The 22,730-nt window shown below is 33.6% G+C and overlaps 1 protein-coding gene across 2 annotated transcripts; it reads right to left on the reverse strand.

The window, feature by feature from the left end:
• Positions 1-13,769: 13,769 nt before the first annotated feature.
• LOC134697349 (uncharacterized) lies at positions 13,770-22,257 on the reverse strand. 2 transcript variants are annotated; one of them, XM_063559565.1, is made up of 2 exons: positions 21,052-22,257; positions 13,770-16,540 (listed from the first exon to the last, which is right to left on the reverse strand). In XM_063559565.1, the coding sequence occupies exon 2, from the start codon at positions 16,224-16,226 to the stop codon at positions 14,478-14,480; it is 1,749 nt and encodes a 582-aa protein (XP_063415635.1). In that variant the 5' UTR covers positions 16,227-16,540; positions 21,052-22,257; the 3' UTR covers positions 13,770-14,477. The 2 variants fall into 2 exon arrangements, with proteins under 2 accessions (XP_063415635.1, XP_063415636.1); XM_063559566.1 differs by having other exon boundaries at positions 15,699-16,540.
• Between the last annotated feature and the right edge of the window lie 473 nt (positions 22,258-22,730).

The raw sequence follows: 22,730 nt of genomic DNA on the forward strand, positions 1-22,730 counted from the left end.
CGGACTTATAAATAAACAATAAATTGGTCGATTTACTAGTATATTTTCATCTAATATATCTGAATTATCTGTCGTCAAATTGTGTTTTATTTCAATGTACACGGTCTGACATGAAAGTTTAATGATATTCGACCGTTGTGGCGAGGCCTACCGATGATTGTTCCTTTTGATGGTATGTCGGATCATAGATGTAATAGCTATTATATATATGATCGGACGAGTTTCTTTTTCTCTTTTTTTTTTCTATCATGCTTGCATTTACCAATGACAAACGAAAGGAGAAGCAGTTTGTAGAACGCACATTTGCCCTCGCTTCATTAACTTTTGCTTTTTCATGTGCATGTACATGAAATAGTTGCCACTGAACGTTAAAAAAGCAACAATCAAGCAATCCTTAGCCCAGAAAATTAATCATATGGCTAATTGACATGTTGTTAATGTTTGTGTTATTTTGGTCTTTTGTGGATAGTTGTCTCATTGGCAATCATACCACATCTTCTTTTTTATATGTAAATTTATCACCTTTATCTGAATTCGGGAAATCTTGATTGGTACTCATATGTATAATTAATTTTTATCTTCTTATCCGAATTCGGATAACAACCAAGACAAATAAATATTAAATATAGATATACTTTTCCCAATTTGGATAAGGATACTCATTGAATACTTAATTTTATGAGGTAGGCAATCTATACTGCTTATCCGAATTCGGATAAGAGCTGTTATTTCTCCTTGGTAATGTGGTTTTTCTATTTTATCCAAATTCGGATAACATTAGTTTTTTGTTGATGTGTACATTGTCGATCTTATATTCCTTAGCTTAATAGTGAGTATTCGAGAATTCATGTTCTTTTTTTATAAATAAAAAGGTTACCTATCAGAATTTTCGCTTATCCGAAACACCCATTGACTTGAGCATATGGAAATGCTCAAAAGCAACTGGAAGCTGTTATATAGTTTTCTTGGTTAAGTCTGTATCTAAGAAACTGTAATCAATATGTCAACAATTTTAAGCGTATTGAAATATAATAAGGTGTACATGTATTTCGCGTTGGTTTATCTGATCTCAATATAAAAAGAAGATGTCGTATCAATGCCAATGAGACAACTCTCCACAAGATACCAAACTGACAGACATTAACAACTTAAGATCTCTGTATGGTCTTCAACAATGAACAAAGCCCATACCGCATAGTCAGCTATAAAAGGCCCCGAAAGGACAATGTACAGCAATTCAAACGAGAAAACTGACGGCCTGCTTCATGTACAAAAAATGCACGAAAAACAAATATGTATCACATAAAAAAAGGACAACCACTGAATTACAGTCTCCTGAGTAAACTCATTTTCGTAGAATTATGTTAGGTTTATGTGATAATTTAGTAAAGCTTTATATTTAGCCCTATCAAAATGATAACAATGGTTTGTAAAGAAGGCGAGACATTTCAGCGTTTGAACTCTTGTTAACTGGATTGTGGGGTCTTTTGTTTTCTTATTCTGTTTTGTAATATGTACTAAAAAAAATCAAAGCATGTGATTTTTTTTTGTAATCGGAACTCTGTCTATCCTTTCGTCATGAGGAAACTGCATTTGTGTCTCGTGGTTTAGAGTACTGGTCACGAATGCCGTCCAGGAACCCTTTAGTGATTAACCAAAAACATATATAGCAACCAACGGCAACCACCGATTCACATGCTCCTGACTTTGGTTAGACATACATGTATATATAATTTGGCGATAATGATTATAAAAATATGGAGACTTGGCATGATTGTCAATCAGACTCTCCAAAAGAGACAAATGACACAGTCATACTGCTGTAAGTCACTATGTCCTTCAACAATGAGCAAAATATATGCTACATAGTCAGCCATAAAAGACCTTGGACAGGCCCACACATTGACCATTTTTGATAGCGCTCGTTCCTCTCCGTACCCTGGGACAGCGCATCAACATCAGAACAAACTAAAAAAATCAGTTTGAAATCCCATGAATCATCGGATTTGAATGCAGTACATAAAACAAATAAGGCTAACTTAAGACAAAAAAAAAGTACCGATCTAAGTACAAGCAGTGTCAGAAAGCTAGTTCAGGAATCCTGTTCATCCGGGGTAAAGCATCAATCTGTGAACATCCAACGAATTTACTATTTCAAAGACGTCATAAACAGTCCAAAGAAATCAAGACCTTGTGCATGCAATGACAAGATCTAAATACATAATCTTGACAGGATGTAAGACCATATGTATGTAGGACTCTAAAGTGCGATATTACTCTAAAGTGCGATGGTCACGCTAAAGTGCGACGGTCTAAGCTAAAGAACGATGGTATATCCCGCTAAAGTGCGATGAACCTAAAGGGTAAGATCCGAGGGATTAAAACATCCAGGTTAACAAATAGTCTTTTTGCAAAAGCAAGTACGCTAAGATATAACATGTGATACCTTTCATAATTTACTGGTAAGCTTAAGTGATTGTTTCTAAATTAAGTAGACCGACCACGTAATAATTGCTTAAAAGGTAATTTAGATATCACAAAATGTTATTTTTCATGTAAAAATTATTATTAACAATCGAATAATATTGAATATTTGGATAATTGGTGTTACAACCTGCAAATGCAAGAGAAAGGCAATGTTCGACGAGCTCTCTCCTTTTTCGTAACAAATTAATGGATAAGAATTCCTTTTGGATTGACTGGAGCACCCACAGCATATCAAATGTTCATGGAAAGAACGCTATTTGATATCAGAGATAACATTTGCATACCATATCTAGACGATGTACTAGTATTCAGTAGTAGTTTTGATGAACACCTTATAAATGTTAGAACTGTATTGCGAAGGCTTAAAGAAAAGGGTATAAAGTTAAACCCTTCAAAGTATGAACTGTTTAAAAGAGTAGTCCGATATTTAGGACATTTGATATCTGAGACGGGATACCAAATGGATCCAGCAGACTAGGAAGCAGTGATCATGGTGATTGCTGTAAAAGAAAGAAAACCAAAGACTATAGGAGAACTTCGTAAAATTTTGGGATTGATGGGATATGATAGGAAATGCATTCTTATTTTTTTCAACACGTGTAAAACCAATTTACAACTTGCTCAAAGTCAATGATAAGGCACAGAAGAAAGGCAAAATTAAAGGCAAATCGACGAACCAGGCTTCGTTAGGCACGAAAATAAAATGGTTAGAAGAACAAAATATGATATTATCGGAAGTGATAGATTGCTTAGTAAAGCCGAACATAAGGGTTTATCCACAATATGAAAAACCTTATATTGTACATACAGATGCATCACAAGAAGGGTGAGGGGCAGTGTTATAACAGACACAGGCAATTTGTGAACGTCTTCGGGATTATCTCTACTACACAAATAAATTCGACGTTTATACTGACAACAATCCCTTTACATATAGATTAACTACGGCAAAATTAGATGCGACAAGACACAGATGGGTGGCCGAATTGCCGACTTTAATTTTAAGATTCATTACAAGCCCGGCATTCAAAATGATGAGGCTGATGGATTGTCAAGAATGCCATTCTGCTTGGTTATATGAATAGTTGCTCTAACACGGTTGAAAATAATAGTATTACAACACCACTACAAACTGCTGACGCACAAGCCAAAGGTGAAATTGATTGGACTGTTACACTATTAAAATGCACCGTTGAAAAGACCGACGATGAGATGACGTTGAAAAATTATCAAGTCCGTTCGGAATTATATCAGAAAAAGTGGATCAAGCAAATGATAAAACGCAGAGTTTGGCAAACCCGGGAAACAAATTAGAAACTAATTTGAAGTCAAGTGGTGCAATACCATTACGACATATCATCAAAGCACAGAATCAGGACCGATAATAAATTTGAAGTATCACAATAGATCTCCATCAGATTACGAGAAACGTCAATTCAATCCTGCACAGAAATTTTTTGTCAGGGATTGGAATAAGCTACTGGTAAATGAAAAGGGGATTTTACAAAGAATTGCATCAATCGATGGAAAAATTAAAGAACAGTTAGTCGTACCTAAGCACTATTGTAAACTAGTGTTAAAACAACTTCATTACCATTGATAACGATATGGGACATCTTGGAAAGGAAAGAGTATGGGCTCTCACTAGAGAAAGATTATATTGGCCTAATATGTTCAAAGATATAGAACAATATATTAACTTTGAGTGTTCCTGCGTAAAAGATAGGATACCAACAAAAAAAAAGAAATTGCACCGATGCAGTCCATCAAGACTACATCACCGTTTGAACTAGTATCAATTGATTTTTTACATCTAGAAAGTTCGTGTGGCTATGTACATATGCCAGTGGTTATAGATTACTTTACAAGATTTGCGCAAGTTTATCCGACACGCAATTAATCAGCTAAGACAGTCGCCGAGAAAATCTTTAATGATTTTATATTAAAGTTTGTTTTCCTCAAAGAATTCATCATGACCAAGGAGGGGAATTTGAGTACAAACTATTTAAACATTTACACCAACTAGTAGGTGTAGCAGCTAGCAGGACTACTCCGTACCATCCACAAGGCAATGGACAGGTTGAGCGATTTTATAGAACTCAATGTTAAGAACGTTACCTAAAGATTTTAAAAGTCAATGGAAATAGCACTGTCATAAAGTAGTTCATGCATATAACTGCACACGTCACGACACAAGAGGATTTTCACCATTTTATTTATTATTTGAACGAAATCCAAGGTTAACAATCGATTTGACTTTTGGATTTGAAAATAAAAAAAACCAATTCATGCGATACATCGATGTATGCTACGGAGTGGAAATCAAACATGCAGAAAGCTTATAAGTTGGCTTCTGAAAACGCCTGTAATTCTGCAACTAAACGTCTTGTTGACACAAAAGTTCGAAGTAGCTGTCTACAAGAAGATGACCGCGTATTAGTTAAAAATCTTCTCGAACAAAGAGGATCAAGGAAATTGCAATCATATAGGGAAGAAAACATATATGTAGTATTAAGACGTCTAAATTACGAAAGTCCTGTTTATATGAGGTTAAAAAGGAAAAAAAGGAAAAGGAAGAAATAGGGTACTACATCGAAATATTCTCATGCAATGCGACAGTTTACCACTAGAAAGTACAAGTGCTCACCGAAGTGACAATAGGAAAACCGATTACCGGAAAACACAAAACTCTAAGATCACACATAATGATATCGAAAAAAAGGATAGAGACAATTCAAATGACTTAACGTACAAGGTCCGATCTACTGATAGATATTCAAAACTACCGACCGATGGAATTTACGTTGATAATGAAACTGATAATGTTCATGATGCTGCATCAGACAACGAATCAGAAATCAAAATACCGAATAAAACCGAGTATGTAACAAAAAAAAAAACCAACAAGGTTACGGCATCCTACCGCAAGTTTTGCATACGATACACTCGGAAAGTCAGGCATTAAAACTTTGGATGTGAATACATGTAGTAATCATATACGTCAATATCCAACAACATTCACACTTAATCAGTTGGAGAGCTATTTGAATCCTGATTCGGTTCCATGGTTTTCGGAACATCAACAACCGTATCAACATCCTTACATCCGTTTCATACAGGTACAATATATGTTCCAAACATATTAAATTTCAGTAACTGTTTGTTTTTGTTACACCAGAACAGCTGTGTTTAAGTGAAAAGACGTGTGACGAAATATCGAATTAAAACCACTCAAGTGACAAAAACAGAAAGCATATAGTGAAAGTACTGGTAAGAAGCGTTTCTGAACTGTTCAGTATCAATTAAATGAAACTTCAGTATGACTGTGGTCACAAAAATACATCAAATGAGGCTTAAATGTCAAATGACTTTTTGGAAAATGGCCATTTCTCAAGTGACATTATTTGGTATTTAATTACATTATGGTGATATACATAAAAGCCAAAAAGACAGTTAACAGTCCTTAGATGAAATTAATGTGAAGTATTAAATTGTTAAACATATCAGTTGAGAAAGAGGTTGTTAATTGTGTCATAGAATCTGCTTTTATTTCTTATATCGGGACGATATTTTTTCAGTGGGGAAGGATGTGAGACAGTGAAGTTTTGTAAAAAGTAGGGACCCTATTTTTTATTGTATTATTATAGTTACAATTTCTATACAGTTGTTTAGGTGATTTACGGTATCACAGTGGGATTTCCAGTGACACTAGAACAATAGAAAAGTCACTCTTCTTATGAAAGAGATAGAAAAGGTCTAAAAACAGGAGAGACAATTTACGCATAAAACCCGATATGCATAGGGATGAATATCTCTTAAAACACAAAACCATTATAAAACTTTTATACAACCACTATAAATAAAGTATATATTAAAGCTAAATGTGTTAATATATGATTTTTTAATTGCCAAACATGCTGTTAATTGAACAACCTATTGTTCAACATAGGGGTGTGTAAAAAACTGCCACATTTGACTGCATATTTTTCTTTTGTTTTGAAAAAAATATATATCAAACCTTAATAATGTAGCTTTCTGGGTATCCAATTTTTAACGTGTTCCGAAATGCAGTTTCGTCACAAGAATTTTTCAAAGTTGTGTCATTTTGTCTATATGAATGTCGGTAAATTCGTATGATCGAGCACACCGACAAGTATATCGTTGGGACAACTCGATATAATGTAATCAATATACGTGAAAGATTACCTAATGTGAAGTTTATCAAAATCATCTTAACATAATTGATCAACAAATTATGTTTGAACAACATGAGTCCTACAATATAAGATTTAAAGGTGCATATCATTTACATTCAACGTTTTTATTGGATTTTTTTTTACTACAATGTAACCTCGAGGTTCAACGTTGAAAGTAAAAAAAAAATCCCAGAAATTTTTTGAATGATATTGTAAATGATATAAACCTTTGAATTCTTATAACATCGGAACAGAAAATATGTGATCCGAATTAACCATGCACGTGTGTTACAGAAGATTATGAACTTTTATGATGTACAGGGGGTAAGGGTTTTTCTTAAACAATATTATGATCCCAAATTTGATGAATTTTGTTGGCAATACTTTAATATGCACACTACATATAACAAAGTATATATTAAATCTCAATGTATTATTATTAGGAAAAATGTTTGACTCTGTAAAAAAAAATCTTCCCCCTCCCCCGTATTGCATGTAATGGTTTAAACCTAAAGGATTCGCACTAACTGCCCAAAAGGGGTCCGCTCCAGTCTTGAATCAGTGATTTTGTTTATCATAAACAAAATATTGTCTCACACTGAAAGGGGCAGTCGGGCAACAGGCACAGCCCCGATTGTCAAAAACAACTAAGATTTACAAAAATGATTACAAACAAAAACCATCAGTTGGACAATCTTACTGGAATCTGATTATCTCTACTGATAAATAATGCAACACTAATGACACATTTAAGTTTTGGAATGATTTTATTCACAAAGAATGTTTCTCATTGGTATACATTTCTATGCTCTTGGCTTTTCAGAGTTTATATTGGAAATTAAAAATTGCTGCATGAAAGACACTAGCTGCTCCACGTTCCTATGCATATGATTTTATATGTATGAGAATCATTCCATAAAATATCCGTTTGAGATCCTTTCAATGCATGACACTGTCTAGTGGTTTTTATGCCACAATTACAAGGAAAACCTGGCTAAACTTGTGCTAAATATAACACTTGAATCTTACATCACTATTGATGTTGAGCAATTATTTAAAGGGCCATCCGGAACTGTTGGGTTTTATGACAGTCTTCCTTCCATACACACCATCGCTGCAAAATAATTTGAACATTCAATTGGAGTGATTATAATATTATTTGGCAATCTAAAGAGAACCTGAAAACATCAGACCACAATAAACAGAGACCCCAAAAAAAGCCAATTTTACTTTACAATGAAATTGAAAAAGTAGTTAGTTACATGTCAAATCATCTTTTGGCTGTCGACAAAAAATAAATAAAATCTAAATTTCGTACCATTTTACCCCCCCCCCCCTTTTTAACTGAATTTGTTCAAGGTATGGTGGTTTTACCCCTTTTCAGATTTCAGTATGTCATGTTGTATATCTTTTATAAATTAGATGAATTACTAGCAAGTTTCTACGATATTCTTTATCATTTGACAAAATTCTATGCATCTGAATTAAATTGTTTACTATTTGAAAAAAGCGCGCCTTCTTTTACTTTAATTTACTTCCCTTTATTTCACATAGCAACAAATATTAAAAACTGCCACATTTGACTGCATATCAATTTTTTTCCCCAAAAAAAATATATGTCAAGCAGCATAATTAACTTTACAAATTGGGAGAAAATCAAGATGTTCCGACTATAGGTTAGTATTAAAAAAAATAATGAAAGGTTGGCATGATTCCAGGTTTGAACCCTGACGACACTTAAAATCGAAAATTCACCTATTTACCTATCATATGAAGATACGATGATGTGCTAAACTTTACAATTAATAATTTACCTGGTGCATTATCATATTCACATTACGTTGACACGTCTCAGTTCGTCTGTGTTAGCTCATTTCAAGCTCGTAAACAATGTACACCATTTTCCGCTATTCTTTACCGATTACCTCTAGTCAGAAGAGCCCACTGTTTACAGGGGCGATAATATTTTGTCACCAGTTCACGCACTGATCATGTGTATGATGCATTGGGTTTTATCATTATATTGCTGATAGGCCGACATACCACATGTAAAATAAATATTATGAAAATGTATTTATAATTCTTTATTCTTTCCCAGGTAAGAAGCTAAATTTGATTATATATTTCCTTTTAAACATGTAAAAGAAAGTTAGAATTTCTTTTATAAACTTTTTGGATATTTTTGAATCTTTCGTTCATTTAGCTGGTAACATCTTTGTTTGTTTTTATTACTTTCAATACTTATTTTCACTATTAATATCAACAAATATCTTTTAAAGCATTAAGTATTTACTATGCACCAGTTTAAACTATCGGTAGAAAGTATTAGTTTTGTTGATTAGTGTATTATTGTTTATTTCGTGAAATGTATGGGAATGTACGAATAATACGTGTCTTCAGAGAACAAAGGACAAAGGAATTCACGTGATACCTCGACATAGAGCTGTGCTCAAGTAGAAAATACATTGAATGCTTTATTACATTTATATTAGTGTTTTTAGATTCGATTTTATATATTTTTATGTAGCCCTGTACCTGTTAATTATTTATTATTCTGTATTATTTTCTTGTCTCATTTTTCCCTTACTAAACCTCAAGTTCACTACGAATTGGTATCAGTGAAGAGTTTCCAAGATAAAGATAGAATACCGTAAATGTTCTGATGAACGTTTTGAGAAATAAAAACATCTTTAATATACGGAAATACATATATTGTTTTGTGAAAAGAAAGATTAGTTAATTAAATAAATGTAATGACAAGTTATTTAAATTAATTAATGAATGTCGTTAAATGTGTAAAAAGTATTTTAAGACCCATTAAAGTGAATATTTAAGTTCAATTGACTCATAGGTATAACTGTATAACAGAGTTTAAGAAATGTATCAAGTAAATTATTCATCAAATACAATCATATTGTTATAAATTATGTCAGATATTATGTTATTTGTAAAACCTATGAACAGTATGTTAATTCTTAATCATTATATTGCTGATAAGCCGACATACCACTTGTAAAATAAATATTATGAAAATGATTAAATTTTATAATCTTTATTCTTTCCCAGGTACCAACCAGACCCGGGTAAGACATGTTAATTTTTTTGTATAAACGACAGTTAACGTCATAATTCAAATAGCACTTTAGCGTATACCATCGCAATTTAGCGTGACCATCGCACTTTAACGTCCCCATCGCACTTTAGAGTCTTATACGATCCGGTTGATATGATCCGTTCATCCTATCACTTTTGGAAAATGTTGTTTGTGCTGTTTTTAGAACTTTCTACAACGAAATTTGTTTTTAAATGCACACGTATAAAAATTGCGGTTTTTATCCAACATAATCATAGGTTAGAACGTAGTTTTCAATTTCAACATTTTCCAAAAGACCAAAAAGGGAAAAAGTATATTTAAACAAAACGCATTTGATTAACAGGTCGAACAACTGATGTTCTTAAACCCTGCTGACTGCCATTGGCGATTGCCAAATAAAATTGATCACATAATGAAATAAAATGGATCTAAACATAAATTGAATTTCTAAACAGAAAACGATAAACTGGTGGCCAAGCTGTTATGCCACAAACACAAGGTGTCAATATTCCTTTTTTGTACACCAGATCTAGATTTCGACAATAGAAGTCTCTTCAGTGATGTTAGGGGTCGAAACAGTATTTGGAAGGCCATATAATTTACTCTAAATTTCAAATAGACTCTTGAATTTTAAGTGTCAATATAGGATGAACGGATCATATAAACCGGAGGGAAAATATGATACAAGCCCAAACGAAAAAATATAAACGATTCTTAATTGAAAACTACGTTCAAACCTAAACTTGCGTTGGATGAAAACCGCGATTTTTTATACGTGTGCATGTAAAACAAATATATATACTCTTTAAATTCAAGAGTCTATCTGAAATTGAAATTGAAATATTCATTTGATTGCAATGTTTTGTCATAAATTTGGATTTTTGTTTTTGTTTTGTTTAAACGTCTTTTAATGTATATTAACCTCATACCAAAAGTAAAATAAGTTATCAGGATTATAAAAAAAGACGCTAGACGGTACGCGCGTTTCGTCTACATAAGAGTCATCAGTGACGCTCAGATCGAAACAATTTAATAGCCAAACAAGTACATGTTGAAGAGCATTGAGGACCCACAATTCCAAAAATGTCCGCCAAATTTATTATTGTTCCTTGGATAAGAAAATCTTTAGTTTCCGAAAAATAAAAAAGTTTTATAACAGGAAATTTATCAAATGACAATATAATTGATATTTATGTCAACACTGAAGTGCTGAATACTGGGCTGGTGATACCCTCGGGGACGAAATATCCACCAGCAGTGGCAAATTCATTTATCAAGTATATTACCATACAGGTCCCGAATTCAGATGTCTAAACTGGTAGCAAGAATAGGTTTTATCTAACAATGGAACCTTCTATCTGTAAATCATTTATAAGCAAGTCTTCATCTTGAGATTGTCAAACACAAACATCTACTGTCGTCCATTCCTAATCACTAATGGATCACATTTTTATGAATACCATGATTATTAAATTATTATTTTTGTAATCAAATTGAAATAATTAAGTACTTGTCTTTGTTCATGCAGTTTCAATTTTTTATTCCTCAACTGCGTTTAATGCATTTTTTATTTCTTTGATTTGTGAGAATTATTAATTAAACCCTCAGGCTAGTTTGATTTTAAGCTGAATCTTCGCTCAGAAGATTTTGTTACAGTCTCTTCTTATTATTTGACTGAATAAAACTGGAAATCAACATCAAGATTAGAAAACCTGCATTAATTTTTACTGCTTAATTTCCTGATGTTAGTTTGATTGTTTTTTTAATTTGATATAACTATTATTTTTTCTTCTTGGTAGATTTTTTCATATTCAACCTTTTTATTATGGTTTAAAGACATATGGGCATTATATTACAATTTACCTTAAGAAATACATTTCAAATACTTGATAGTATTACTACATTTTTTAATAGTATGTAAACATGAAAACTTGAGAACTAAGCTTTTTCCATGCATGCATGGAAAAAGCCAACTAACGTTAGGTTTATCCATGCTTACATCACATCAAATGTACACAACTTTCCTCAAATCTTTGAAAAGAAGGAATACAAATCATTACCGAAACAGATTCTACCATGTAACTCGTATATAACGATATTTCGCCACTTTCAACAGTTACATTTAAAAAAAAATTAAAAAGCTCGGCTCGACTCGCGCTTTACATATTAAAATGTAACTGTCTCGAGTGGAAAATATCGTATTACACTTGTTGCAGTTGTGGAATCTTTATTTCTCTTAGATATTTTGTGAAACAACCCCATCGACATGTTTTTCACAATGAAAATCCAAAGGTGATAATATTTTTTTCGATTACTTAATAGGTATTAGCTCTGAACCTTTAATATTCTCTAAAATAAAACTGTGTGTGCTGATAAAAAAAAAATTATTAAAATAAATTCCTTTGAAGTTTAAATAAAAGTTTCGTTATATCAACTATAAATAAAAGTATTGCGGTTGTCCAAAACTTTATGAATATGTTTATAAAACAACGGTGGTTAGAGGTTGAAGGGATTCGAGTCTCTCTGCTGGTTTACACTCTAATGCTTACATGTTATTTAATTGGTTATCAAAAGTACCAGGATTATAATTTCATACGCCAGACGCGCGTTTCGTCTACATAAGACTCATCAGTGACGCTCAGATCGAAATAGTTAAAAAGCCAAACAAATACAAAGTTGAAGAGCATTGAGGACCCAAAATTCCAAAAAGTTGTGCCAAATACGGCTAAGGTAATCTACTCCTGGGGTAAGAAAATCCTTAGTTTTTCGAATAATTAACCGTATCTATCAGGACTTAATTTACTGTCTCGTAGTTATTAAGACTGGACCTGTAACTCTGCCGTAGTTTGGCTTTGGGTGGGACGTTTTGGCCGTGAATATTAGAAATGAAGTTTCTATATTTTAATCTGCCGCAACACCGAAGTCATGTATTACAATTAACAATACATAATAATATATATACAAACATAACAAATATAGATAAAGAATAATTGAAGAAGTTTCCATAATATGAATATAAATAAGCGGTTGACCTTATGAGGTTAACATCCTAAATTATGTAAATAAGTTGTCCATTTAAACTTGATAATAGAAAGAGAAATAATGTTCTAGTTTATTTAATTAAATATTGCATTAATTGTTTATCTGATATTGACACAACTTTGCATAAACATTCAAACCAAGTAATTTAATAATTTGAATTAACTTTGCTTCTGAATAAATAATAATATAAAAATAATTTATCTTTATCGAGTACTCAGTTTACTGCTTAAAACTTAACGAAAAATAGTTCAACTAACCTGTGAATAATAGAAATGAAGTTTCTATATTTTAATCTGCCGCAACACCGAAGTGCCTAGTGTTGGGCGAAACAGGTTTATATAGTACTTTCGTTAGCAATAAACTGAGGCCCATGTAAGTTATTTGTTTAATACTTTTGCTAATAGCTTATAATAATTTCTTAATAAATTTCCTTCTTTTCTCCTCACATTTTTGTTGTTGGAAACACCCAACTGACCGCTATTTAATATACATGGACATCACATATTTTGTTTGATGTATTATTCAATAATTCGTAACTGGATAAGGTTCAATCCATATATCAATTGATTTATCTGTGTATTCGATTTGACCGAAGAAAAGTTGCATAACAAACTTGTATAGTATTTGACTTAGCTTGAGGCTTGATATGTAATATTGACCTTTAAACAACATTTATCTATAGTGACCGTTATAACGTAACTAACTTTATTAAGTATATTTGCCAAATGAATTTAATCAACTCTTTACAACTTTAATTTAAAGTCGCTTTAATGTAAAATATTCTCAAATTATGGATTGTCCATTTTACCAAAAATAAAGTAAAATTTATTTCCTCACAATTACCCTCTTCTTAAAAATTTGCTTTGTCCTCAAAGCACACAACAACAATTCTGTAAAAAAAATGCATGACACAAAATAAGTATATACATGAGATATATGAGATATCCAAGTTTCACTATATAAATTGTTCACATATTTAAATGTCCACACTGGTTCGAAGTCACGGCTGAAATGAATATTAAATGTCCGCACATAGGATTATCTGGTATCCGATAATGAAATATCGTAAAATGTTATGTAACATCCTCTTGGCAACGATAACGGTATTTAAACACAAGCTATCAATATAAAACTAGTAGATATTAGACATATATAAACAAATTAATTAAACACACACAAATATATACATAAGACATGAATAGATACTGTTCATTTTTAAACGTCATGCCTTGCTTGACTGCCTATAAATAAGGTTCTAAATTTGGATACAGATTGTTTTGAAATTCTTGATACTGTGGAATTTTGGGAATTAAAGGTTCTTGATTTTCTTGTAAAGGTGTAGCTAATCCTTGATGTACAATCAATATGTAAGCACAATATGGTTGGTTGATTATTCGCCTTATTTTGAAATAATTAAACAAACCAACTTTGAAACACGTTTTAACTGTTAAGCTTTGTTTTGTCAATTTATTTATAACTTTGAATCCTGGCCACTCAACTGAAAGTTTTCCAAATGGGAAATTACAAATCTGAACGTTTTGAATAGTGACCGGGGGTTGAATATCCCAATAAGAAGGACACAATGGAAATGATGTGACTGGAATTGTAGCACATGATCCTCCTGAAGTAATTTCTAACATTATAGTTGGGTTATGAGATTAATGTTTGAATAGGCAAACTAAAACACAGATTAAAAGTATTAAAATTAAAACTCCTACTATTAAAGATCCATGTACCCAAGTAAATTCTTTTAAAATAGCTGAATCTAAAAATGATTGTGTAGTTGTTTGTGTGACTGCTTCAAAAAGAAAAGATGGTACTGTTGACTTTGAATGTACATTATGAACTTGTTGTAAAATCAAAAGTGAAGTTCTCAAAGATCTGAATTGTAAAAACATATAAACAAAACCTATAAAAGAAATTCCTCCTATAGTTATTGATGCTATTGCTAGATAACCGTTAGTGTCTGGCCAATTCGAATCAAGTGTTATTTGACCATCGAGTAAAGGTTCTGCTAAATTTTGAAAAATGGTTTCATCCTTTTTAGCTGATTTAGCAATTTTCTTCAAATTTAAGTGGTCTTTACTATCTGACGCTAAAATTGAATTAAACTTATGATTGTAAAATTTAAAATTTGGAATCGATATATTTACTGCAGTTTTGAAATATGTATTGCCAAAATAAGATTTTACCTTGTCAAAACCAAAAAATGCATGTAATAATGCTAAGTTTATTGGATACAATCTTGTACTTTCTTGTAACTTTTCCTGACAATTTATCAAACGAGGATGATATGTTATTGTAGAAGTTTGTAGAGTACAACTACAAGGAATATTTTGAATACAAAATTGACATCCTGGTAATGTTGATGTTTTATTGGGGCATTTCAAAGTTACCTCTTTAACATTTGTCAATAAAATTGATGCTGGTGATAATTCAAAAATATTTGGTTTTGTCAATTCTGGTAACAATCTGAAATTACATTGGTCAAAAATTACTGATTTGTTATCATGTAGCAATGCAAAAATACAACTTGACGTTTTAATAGTTTGAATGGGTAACGAAACATCACATGTGATGTACCTATCAAATTCACAATTGTACAAGGTTTCGTAATTAAAAGTTGTATAATGACGATGATTTGCCGTTATTGCAACATAAGTTGGTAAATCAAGTATTTGAGAAGCTTTTGTTGTATTCTTTTGACTGATAGGATGAGGAAACGACAAAATCTTGTACAATGTTAAAGCTGATGAAAATGATGAAATTGGAAATTTCATTGTGATATATAACCTGGAATGATGCCTTGTAAAAAAAAATTTGGCATTTTGATAGTACATAGATGGTTTGTTTTGAAGTAAATGAAATTTAGGAAAATCTCTCTGCAAGATGTCAAGGATACCGTTTATTGTCTTTTTCAAAACATGTTCTGGTATTAAATGAGGTGTGATTTTACCATTTATGAGAGACTGAATAGAAGAAAGAGTATTTACTAATTGAACTTGAATTTCGTTAGCTTTACTGACTTGTTCGAATGCTACCATGGACAGATTTGCCATCAATATTTCAAAATGTTTATTTGAAGACAAGATTTGATTGGCCAATAGATGATTTAGATTCATGCCTTCCTTTAACTTGTCAAATCTATGATTTACTACTTTCATAAAAGATGAAATGTGTGAACCATGTTGTTCCAAAGCATGACTCATTTGTCTATCTCTTTTTATCAATTTATTTGTGTGGTTAGCCAAAAGATTGACATCGTCCATGGTTGCTGTTCCAAAGAAACTTTTACTTAATGAACCAATGAAAGGTAATAAAGCACGAGATTTACGTTTTTGTGGGTTCAAATCTGTTTCTGGAACCATGTCAAAAATTTCCATAAGTGTTCGATGAGTAAATGTCATCGTGTTTTCTTTTAATACATTAACATGAAAAATGATTGAGTTAAATAAATAACAAGTTGATACAGCAGCAGTGCATGAAGGTATGCTTTAAATTGAAATATTACTAGGTAATTCTACTTCAAAAGTGTGAAGCCAATATTCACGTGATAAATATAAGGATGGTTGTTTTTGAAAAAGTACACCGTAATTTAGTCGGTGTATATCTTCTTCTGCATTGCTTGCTTGCACTGTCATGTGTCCTCCGACGATGCTGAGTGGTAGTATGACCATAACGATAAACATTAACATTAGGCTAAATCGACTGGTTACATTTCCTATAAAAAGAAGAAAAAAAATAGTGCTAGTCACATAAGTGTTGATCAAACACTTAAATAATTGACAGACACTGAATTTTGAAAAATGAACTTTTAGAAAAAAAAAATATATGCCAAATAAAATTCACGACGTCGCTTATGAACCAATCGAGTCCAACCAAGTGCACATGTAAATCGTAAATGTTCTATACTGTTCTGCACTTACCTGCATTAGTCTGCCATCAAGGCTTTAGAGGCAATTATGACACTTACCTTCGTAAGATTTGTTTAATCCTGGGATTGATTGAAATATCGATAATTCTGATTACCTTTTCGTTTGCGTCGCTTACCTTGTTGAGTATACTTAATATGCTAATCTTCTATAAGATTTTCCGCAATGTTATCTATTGGTTCCCAGGTTGGAGTTGATCCGTCTTTCCATTTGCATTTGTAATGAACAACTCCATTCATTGTTTTCTTTCCAAGTAGACATTCAACTTCATACGTTGTTTCGTCTACTATTTCTTTGTCAACTTCATTGTTAACCGTGTCTGCGTTATCTGCATTTGGTTGATGATCATCGTTTTCTTCATCATTGTTCTGTGGTGTGACGATTATGTCATCTTGACGTCTAAATATACGTGGGTCGTGATAAATACGTAAATGTTGAGCATTGATCAACGATTTCATTACTTTGCGTGTGTTGCAATTCATTAAACGATATGTGTGATTTGGTCCCAACTGTGTTATCAAATAAGGTCCGTCTGATTTGTCCTGTAACTTACGAGAAAGTCCTGGGGGGACTTTGTAAACTCGAATTAAAACTTTTTGTCCAACCCTAAAATCTGGTTCCTTTGCCTTTTTGTCATAATGTTGTTTATTCTTTTCTTGGCGACGAGTAACATTGTCTGTAGCTATCTCTTTAGCTATTTTTAATTTTTCGATTACCTCTTGGATATGTTCTTTTGCCTCCTTGCCCATGTTATCTTTTGGTTGTACGTCTACATCGAATGGCAAGTTCATTTCTTTACCAAACAGTAGATAATATGGTGAGTATTCCGTTGATTCTGTCGCTGGTGACATTCTAAAAGCCATCATAATTCCTGGTAGTAATTTTGGCCAGTTGTTATGATCTTTGCTACAATACGCTCTTAAACATTGTGCTAATGTAGAATTTTGTCTTTCGACTGTTGAGTTTGTTTGTGGGTGATATGAAGAAGTGTAGTGACGTTTAACATGAAAAATTTCACTAAGCGCGCTGACAAGTTTCGACATAAAAGCGGCTCCCCTATCACTTAGCAAAATTTTTGGACAACCAAATCTACAAAATATTTCTGCATATAAAACTTTTGCTATGGCGTTGGCGTCTTGTGTTTTTAGCGCGAAAGCTTCACACCATCTGGTAAAACTATCAACGACAAGTAATACGTACCTATCTCCGTCTTTTGTTTGTGTGAGCTCTAAAATGTCTATGTGCCATCTTTCAAATGAGTCCGCTATAGGCATAGGTGTTAGTGGTGCTCTATGATTTTGATTTCTAGTTTTTATCCTTTGACATCGGTCACATGATCTTACATAATCATCTACCTGTTGGTGCATTTTTGGCCAATAGTACTTGAGCTTAAGTGCTTCGTAAACTCTCTTTGTTGCTAAATGTGCGCCACCGCTTTGACTATCATGATAAGCTAGTAATGCGTCATCCCTTAGTACTCTTGGAAGTGCTAGTTGTTGATGTTGTCTTGCTTGTTCTTCTGGTTTCTTTGTTCGTCGTTGGTACCAATGATATAGAATGCCATTCAATATACTATATTGTTGAGATTCTATGTTGACTTTACGTGCTAATTTGTTATTTTCTGGGAGAGTTCCATCATTCAAGTATGCGAATATGTCTTCAAAGTCAGGACATGTGCGTTGTAACGTACCTATATCATCCTGCTGTTCAACTTGCACTGTCGCGGTATCGTCTTGCACGGCTGCTATGACTGTATCTGGATCGTGGTCATAATAGAAATGTACTTCTGTTATTTCTCCTTTTGTGTTATCAAGTGTGAAAATGTCTGCTGATTTTGGACCATCTTCCATTTGATCTTGATCTGAATGTGTTTCTGGATATGTTCGCCTACTTAATGCATCAGCGCATGTGTTGTCTTTACCTTTAATATGCTTAATATCAAATGTATAATGTTGTAACGCCATTGCCCATCTTAAAAGTCTTCCCGATTTATGTTTTGTGTTTTGGAGCCAACAAAGGGCTTGATGATTGGTATGTATTATGAATCGATTGTTTGACAGATAGGTGTCATGGTTTTTGATTGCGTTGACAATAGCTAAACATTCTTTTTCAGTTGTGTGGTATTTTCTCTCTGCTGCACCTAACGATCTTCCTCCGTATGCTATTACTCTTGATCTATTTTGGTCGTCTTTTTGTACCAACATATGTCCTATTGCATAATCTGATGCATCACATATGATTTCAAAAGGTTTGTTCATGTCGGCATATGCGAGAATTGGTGATGATGTAAGTCTTGTCTTTAGATCGTCAAATGCGATTTGACATTGCGGTGTCCAACAAAATTGAACATCCTTTTTCAATAATTCCGTTAATGGTGTAGTGATTTTTGAGTATGATTGAACGAATTTTCTATAGTAATTGCACATACCTAAGAAACTACGTACGTCTTTTTGCGTTTTCGGTTCAGGAAATGTTGCAACTGCAGAAGTTTTCTCTGGGTCCACTTTGACACCTTCTTTGGAGATGACATGACCGAGATATTTAACCTCTGTAACTGCAAAACTACATTTGGATGGTTTTAATGTTAAATTGGCTTTAGAGAGACAGTTGAAAAGTTGCTGTAAATGATCTAGATGAGTTTCAAAATTTTCGCTGAAAACTAGGATATCGTCGACATAACATAGGACAAATTTCCAGTTGATTCCCCTTAAAACTTGCGCCATAACCATTGAAAAAGATGCAGGAGAATTTGATAAACCAAATGGTAGTCTTAGCCATTCATAAATTCCTGATTGTGTTATGAAAGCTGCTTTGTGTCTCGTTTCTGGGTCCATTGGAATTTGCCAATACCCGGAAGCTAAATCGAGTACTGAGAACATGGTTGCTTTGGCAGCGCCTATCGCATCGAAGACACACTCAAGCCTGGGTAATGGAAAATAAATCGATTTTGTTTGCTTATTGACCTTCCGATAATCGATTGCGAATCGATATGACCCATCGCGCTTGCGCACTAGGAGTACTGGAGAAAACCAGTCAGATGTTGAAGGCACAATTATGTTGTTATCTAACATTTCTTGGACTTGTCTATCGATTTTTCTTTGTAAGTGTGGTGGTTGTCGATAAAATGGCATTTTCACCGGATGTGAATCGTGTGTTTCGATTTTATGCTTAAACGATGTAGCTTGGCCTAATTCTTTCAAGTTCGTAGCAAAAACATTCTTGTTTTCATTAAGGAACGTCCGAAGTTGCGATTTTTGTTGTGACGTCAACTCTGCTTTTGATAAATCGAATTCCAAATTGTCTCGGTTTGTGTTTTTCGGTTTTGTCTCTATTGTGTTTATGCTTTTAACTTTGGCATTATCTAACGTCTGCATATATTGTGTATCTACGTTAATTGCATTTGCAAGTACATAGCGTCTTGGTAAGTGTACGGTTTTATTTGTTGGATTAATGATTCTAAATACTGACTTACCTTTGTTGACTGTAACTATGCATCGTGCACCCATTAGCTGCTTTTTTTCAAGATTTGGATTGGGTTCTAAAAGAACTTGCTCACCTTGGATTCTTCTTGACACATGCACTGGTAGAACTATCTCGGAATTGGCAGGCAATGCACAAGATTTAAAACATCGAGCTAAACCTGAATTAGTCTCAAGTGAACAAATTTTAGCACATTTATCTGATATTTCCATAGATTTTCTAGATAAATTAATAGTTACATTGTTTGTCTCTAAAAAGTCTACACCTATGATGAGTGAATGTGGTAAAGTGTCAATGACATGAAAATCAAAATCAAAACATTTGTCTTTTATCTTAATAGTCAAAAATACTTTTCCTAGCACCCTTAATTTTTGTTGTCCTATACCTAAAACTGAATATACATGTGTTTTCTTTAAATTTGGTTTACTCATGAAAATCTTATTTAAAAATGATTGTGATATGCAGGATATGTCTGCACCGGTGTCAACCAAAGCTTTTGTTGGTATTTTATTTACTAAAACGCGAGTTGTGTTTTTATGTAATATTGTCGTTAAGTTGATTTTAACTGACTTTCCATTGTGCCTATCCTTGGGAAAGCCTTGGACAGGCGCGAATTCCTATCTATGAGGATTTTGATTTTGAGGATATTGATTTTGAACATAATTATTTTGTTGATTTTGATGTGGCGAGTATTGATTCTGTGGATATTGATTGTACCTCTTAGCTTTTCTACACACTTGTTCAAAATGACCCTTAACTTTACAAAACCGACAAATTGAATTTTGTGCAGGGCATGATTGTCTATTCAAACAGTACCTACCACATCCTTGACACGATGAGCTTTGTGGACGTTGGTAGTTCCGTTGCTGGTAAGTAAGTTTTGGTCGTTGCTGGTAATTTTGCCTTTGGTACGGTCCATTCGACTGGTTGTTTTGGGCCTGTATGGCTGACATTTCGGCGACACTACTGCTGAGTTTGTCCGTCAACATGGCCGATAGTCTGTCCTCCATACTGGCTATGTTGGCTACCTGCAAAGTTAGGTTCTCGATAGGTTTTGCCGTTGTCATCTGGACCGTCTTCTCTGCAATCGAGGCTGCAGCCAAAAATTGTTGATGAGTCTTTGGTACCTGAGGCATTACTATAGCTGCTAGATCTGGCCTCAATCCTCCAACAAGCATGCTTACCAGGATGGCTTCTGGCACGTTGCTGTCGGCAGTTTGCGCCAGAATTCTGTTTATATAGTCGTTGACTGATTCAGACTGGTGTTGTTTTATATGCTGGAGGCTGTATTCGAGGTTCCGTCTCTGGAATCGTTCCAAAAACGCCTCCTTCAGAAGCTGCAGGTTTCTGCGAACGCCTTCCCCCAGCGAAAAGAACCAGTCTTGCACAGTGTTGGACACATGCAGCGGAAACATGCCAACTGTTTCGCTCTCCGAAAACCTGTACAATGTGCAGTATTGAATAAAGAGACTCCAAAACTTGATTGGATTTTGGTCTCCTCCTTCAAACCTCTGCAGGGACACGTTTCCCATGTGTTTGGATCCCCTTGATTCAGGCTGGGACGCCTGTGGTAGTTCCGGTTGCATCTGGTTGAGCTGCATTTGCAGTTGAAGCTGCCGTTCCAAGTTTTGAACCTGCAATTGCAACTGCTGCTTCTCCGGGTCTTCTTGTTGCTGCCGCATAGGCGCTTGATCAGACGTGGACTGGATTGGCGGCTGTGCTAATGGCTGAATTAATCTTTCCGTCAACGTACGGTTCTTATCAGTCAGGGACGTTCCTTTGGTAGGTGTTGTTCCCCCTGACGCGTCGTTTTCCAGGATGGCTTTTGCCGCCGATAACGGACTAGGGTTGTAAACGGATGTCGGTATCGTTGATGCCACCGGTGTACTTGGCATTTTTGACAAATCAGTTCTTTTACTCCTTAGCAGATAGTCGTTCATTGTGTCTTTGTTTTTATAGTTGATAGGAGTGGACATCTTGATTGTTTCTGTTGTTTAAAATTTGGGACTTTCGGGCCTCCACCAAAATTTTCCATTTTACCAAAAATAAAGTAAAATTTATTTCCTCACATATCCACGGAACTAAATTGAATTTGGGAGGATTATAGAAATCATTATTAAAAAACTTCTTCATTGCAATTAGGCATTCAAACTTGTACAAAACAAATTCAAAAGCTATTGGTTCGTTTTATTGTTAAAAGAAATAAATAATTTACTGATAATTTATAGTCTAGTCAATTCAGTGAACAACCTGCAACTAATTGCAACACAAGGTTTTTCTCTGAAAAACAATTCTGTTACTATCTATGAACAACATACTAAAACTATACAAAAATATATTTTGCGGAAAGTGGTTTAATTCACGAAAATATTTTGTAGTAAAAGTAAGGTAATACAAGTTACTTCCCCTTATTTACCAAAATTGAAAAAAATAAATTATCAAGTTCAAGTAATACAATACAATGCACAATTATCACAATTCAAAAGAATAATACTACAA

The sequence above is a fragment of the Mytilus trossulus genome, chromosome 14 (assembly GCF_036588685.1).
Source record: "Mytilus trossulus isolate FHL-02 chromosome 14, PNRI_Mtr1.1.1.hap1, whole genome shotgun sequence".
NCBI classification, from domain to species: domain Eukaryota; kingdom Metazoa; phylum Mollusca; class Bivalvia; order Mytilida; family Mytilidae; genus Mytilus; species Mytilus trossulus.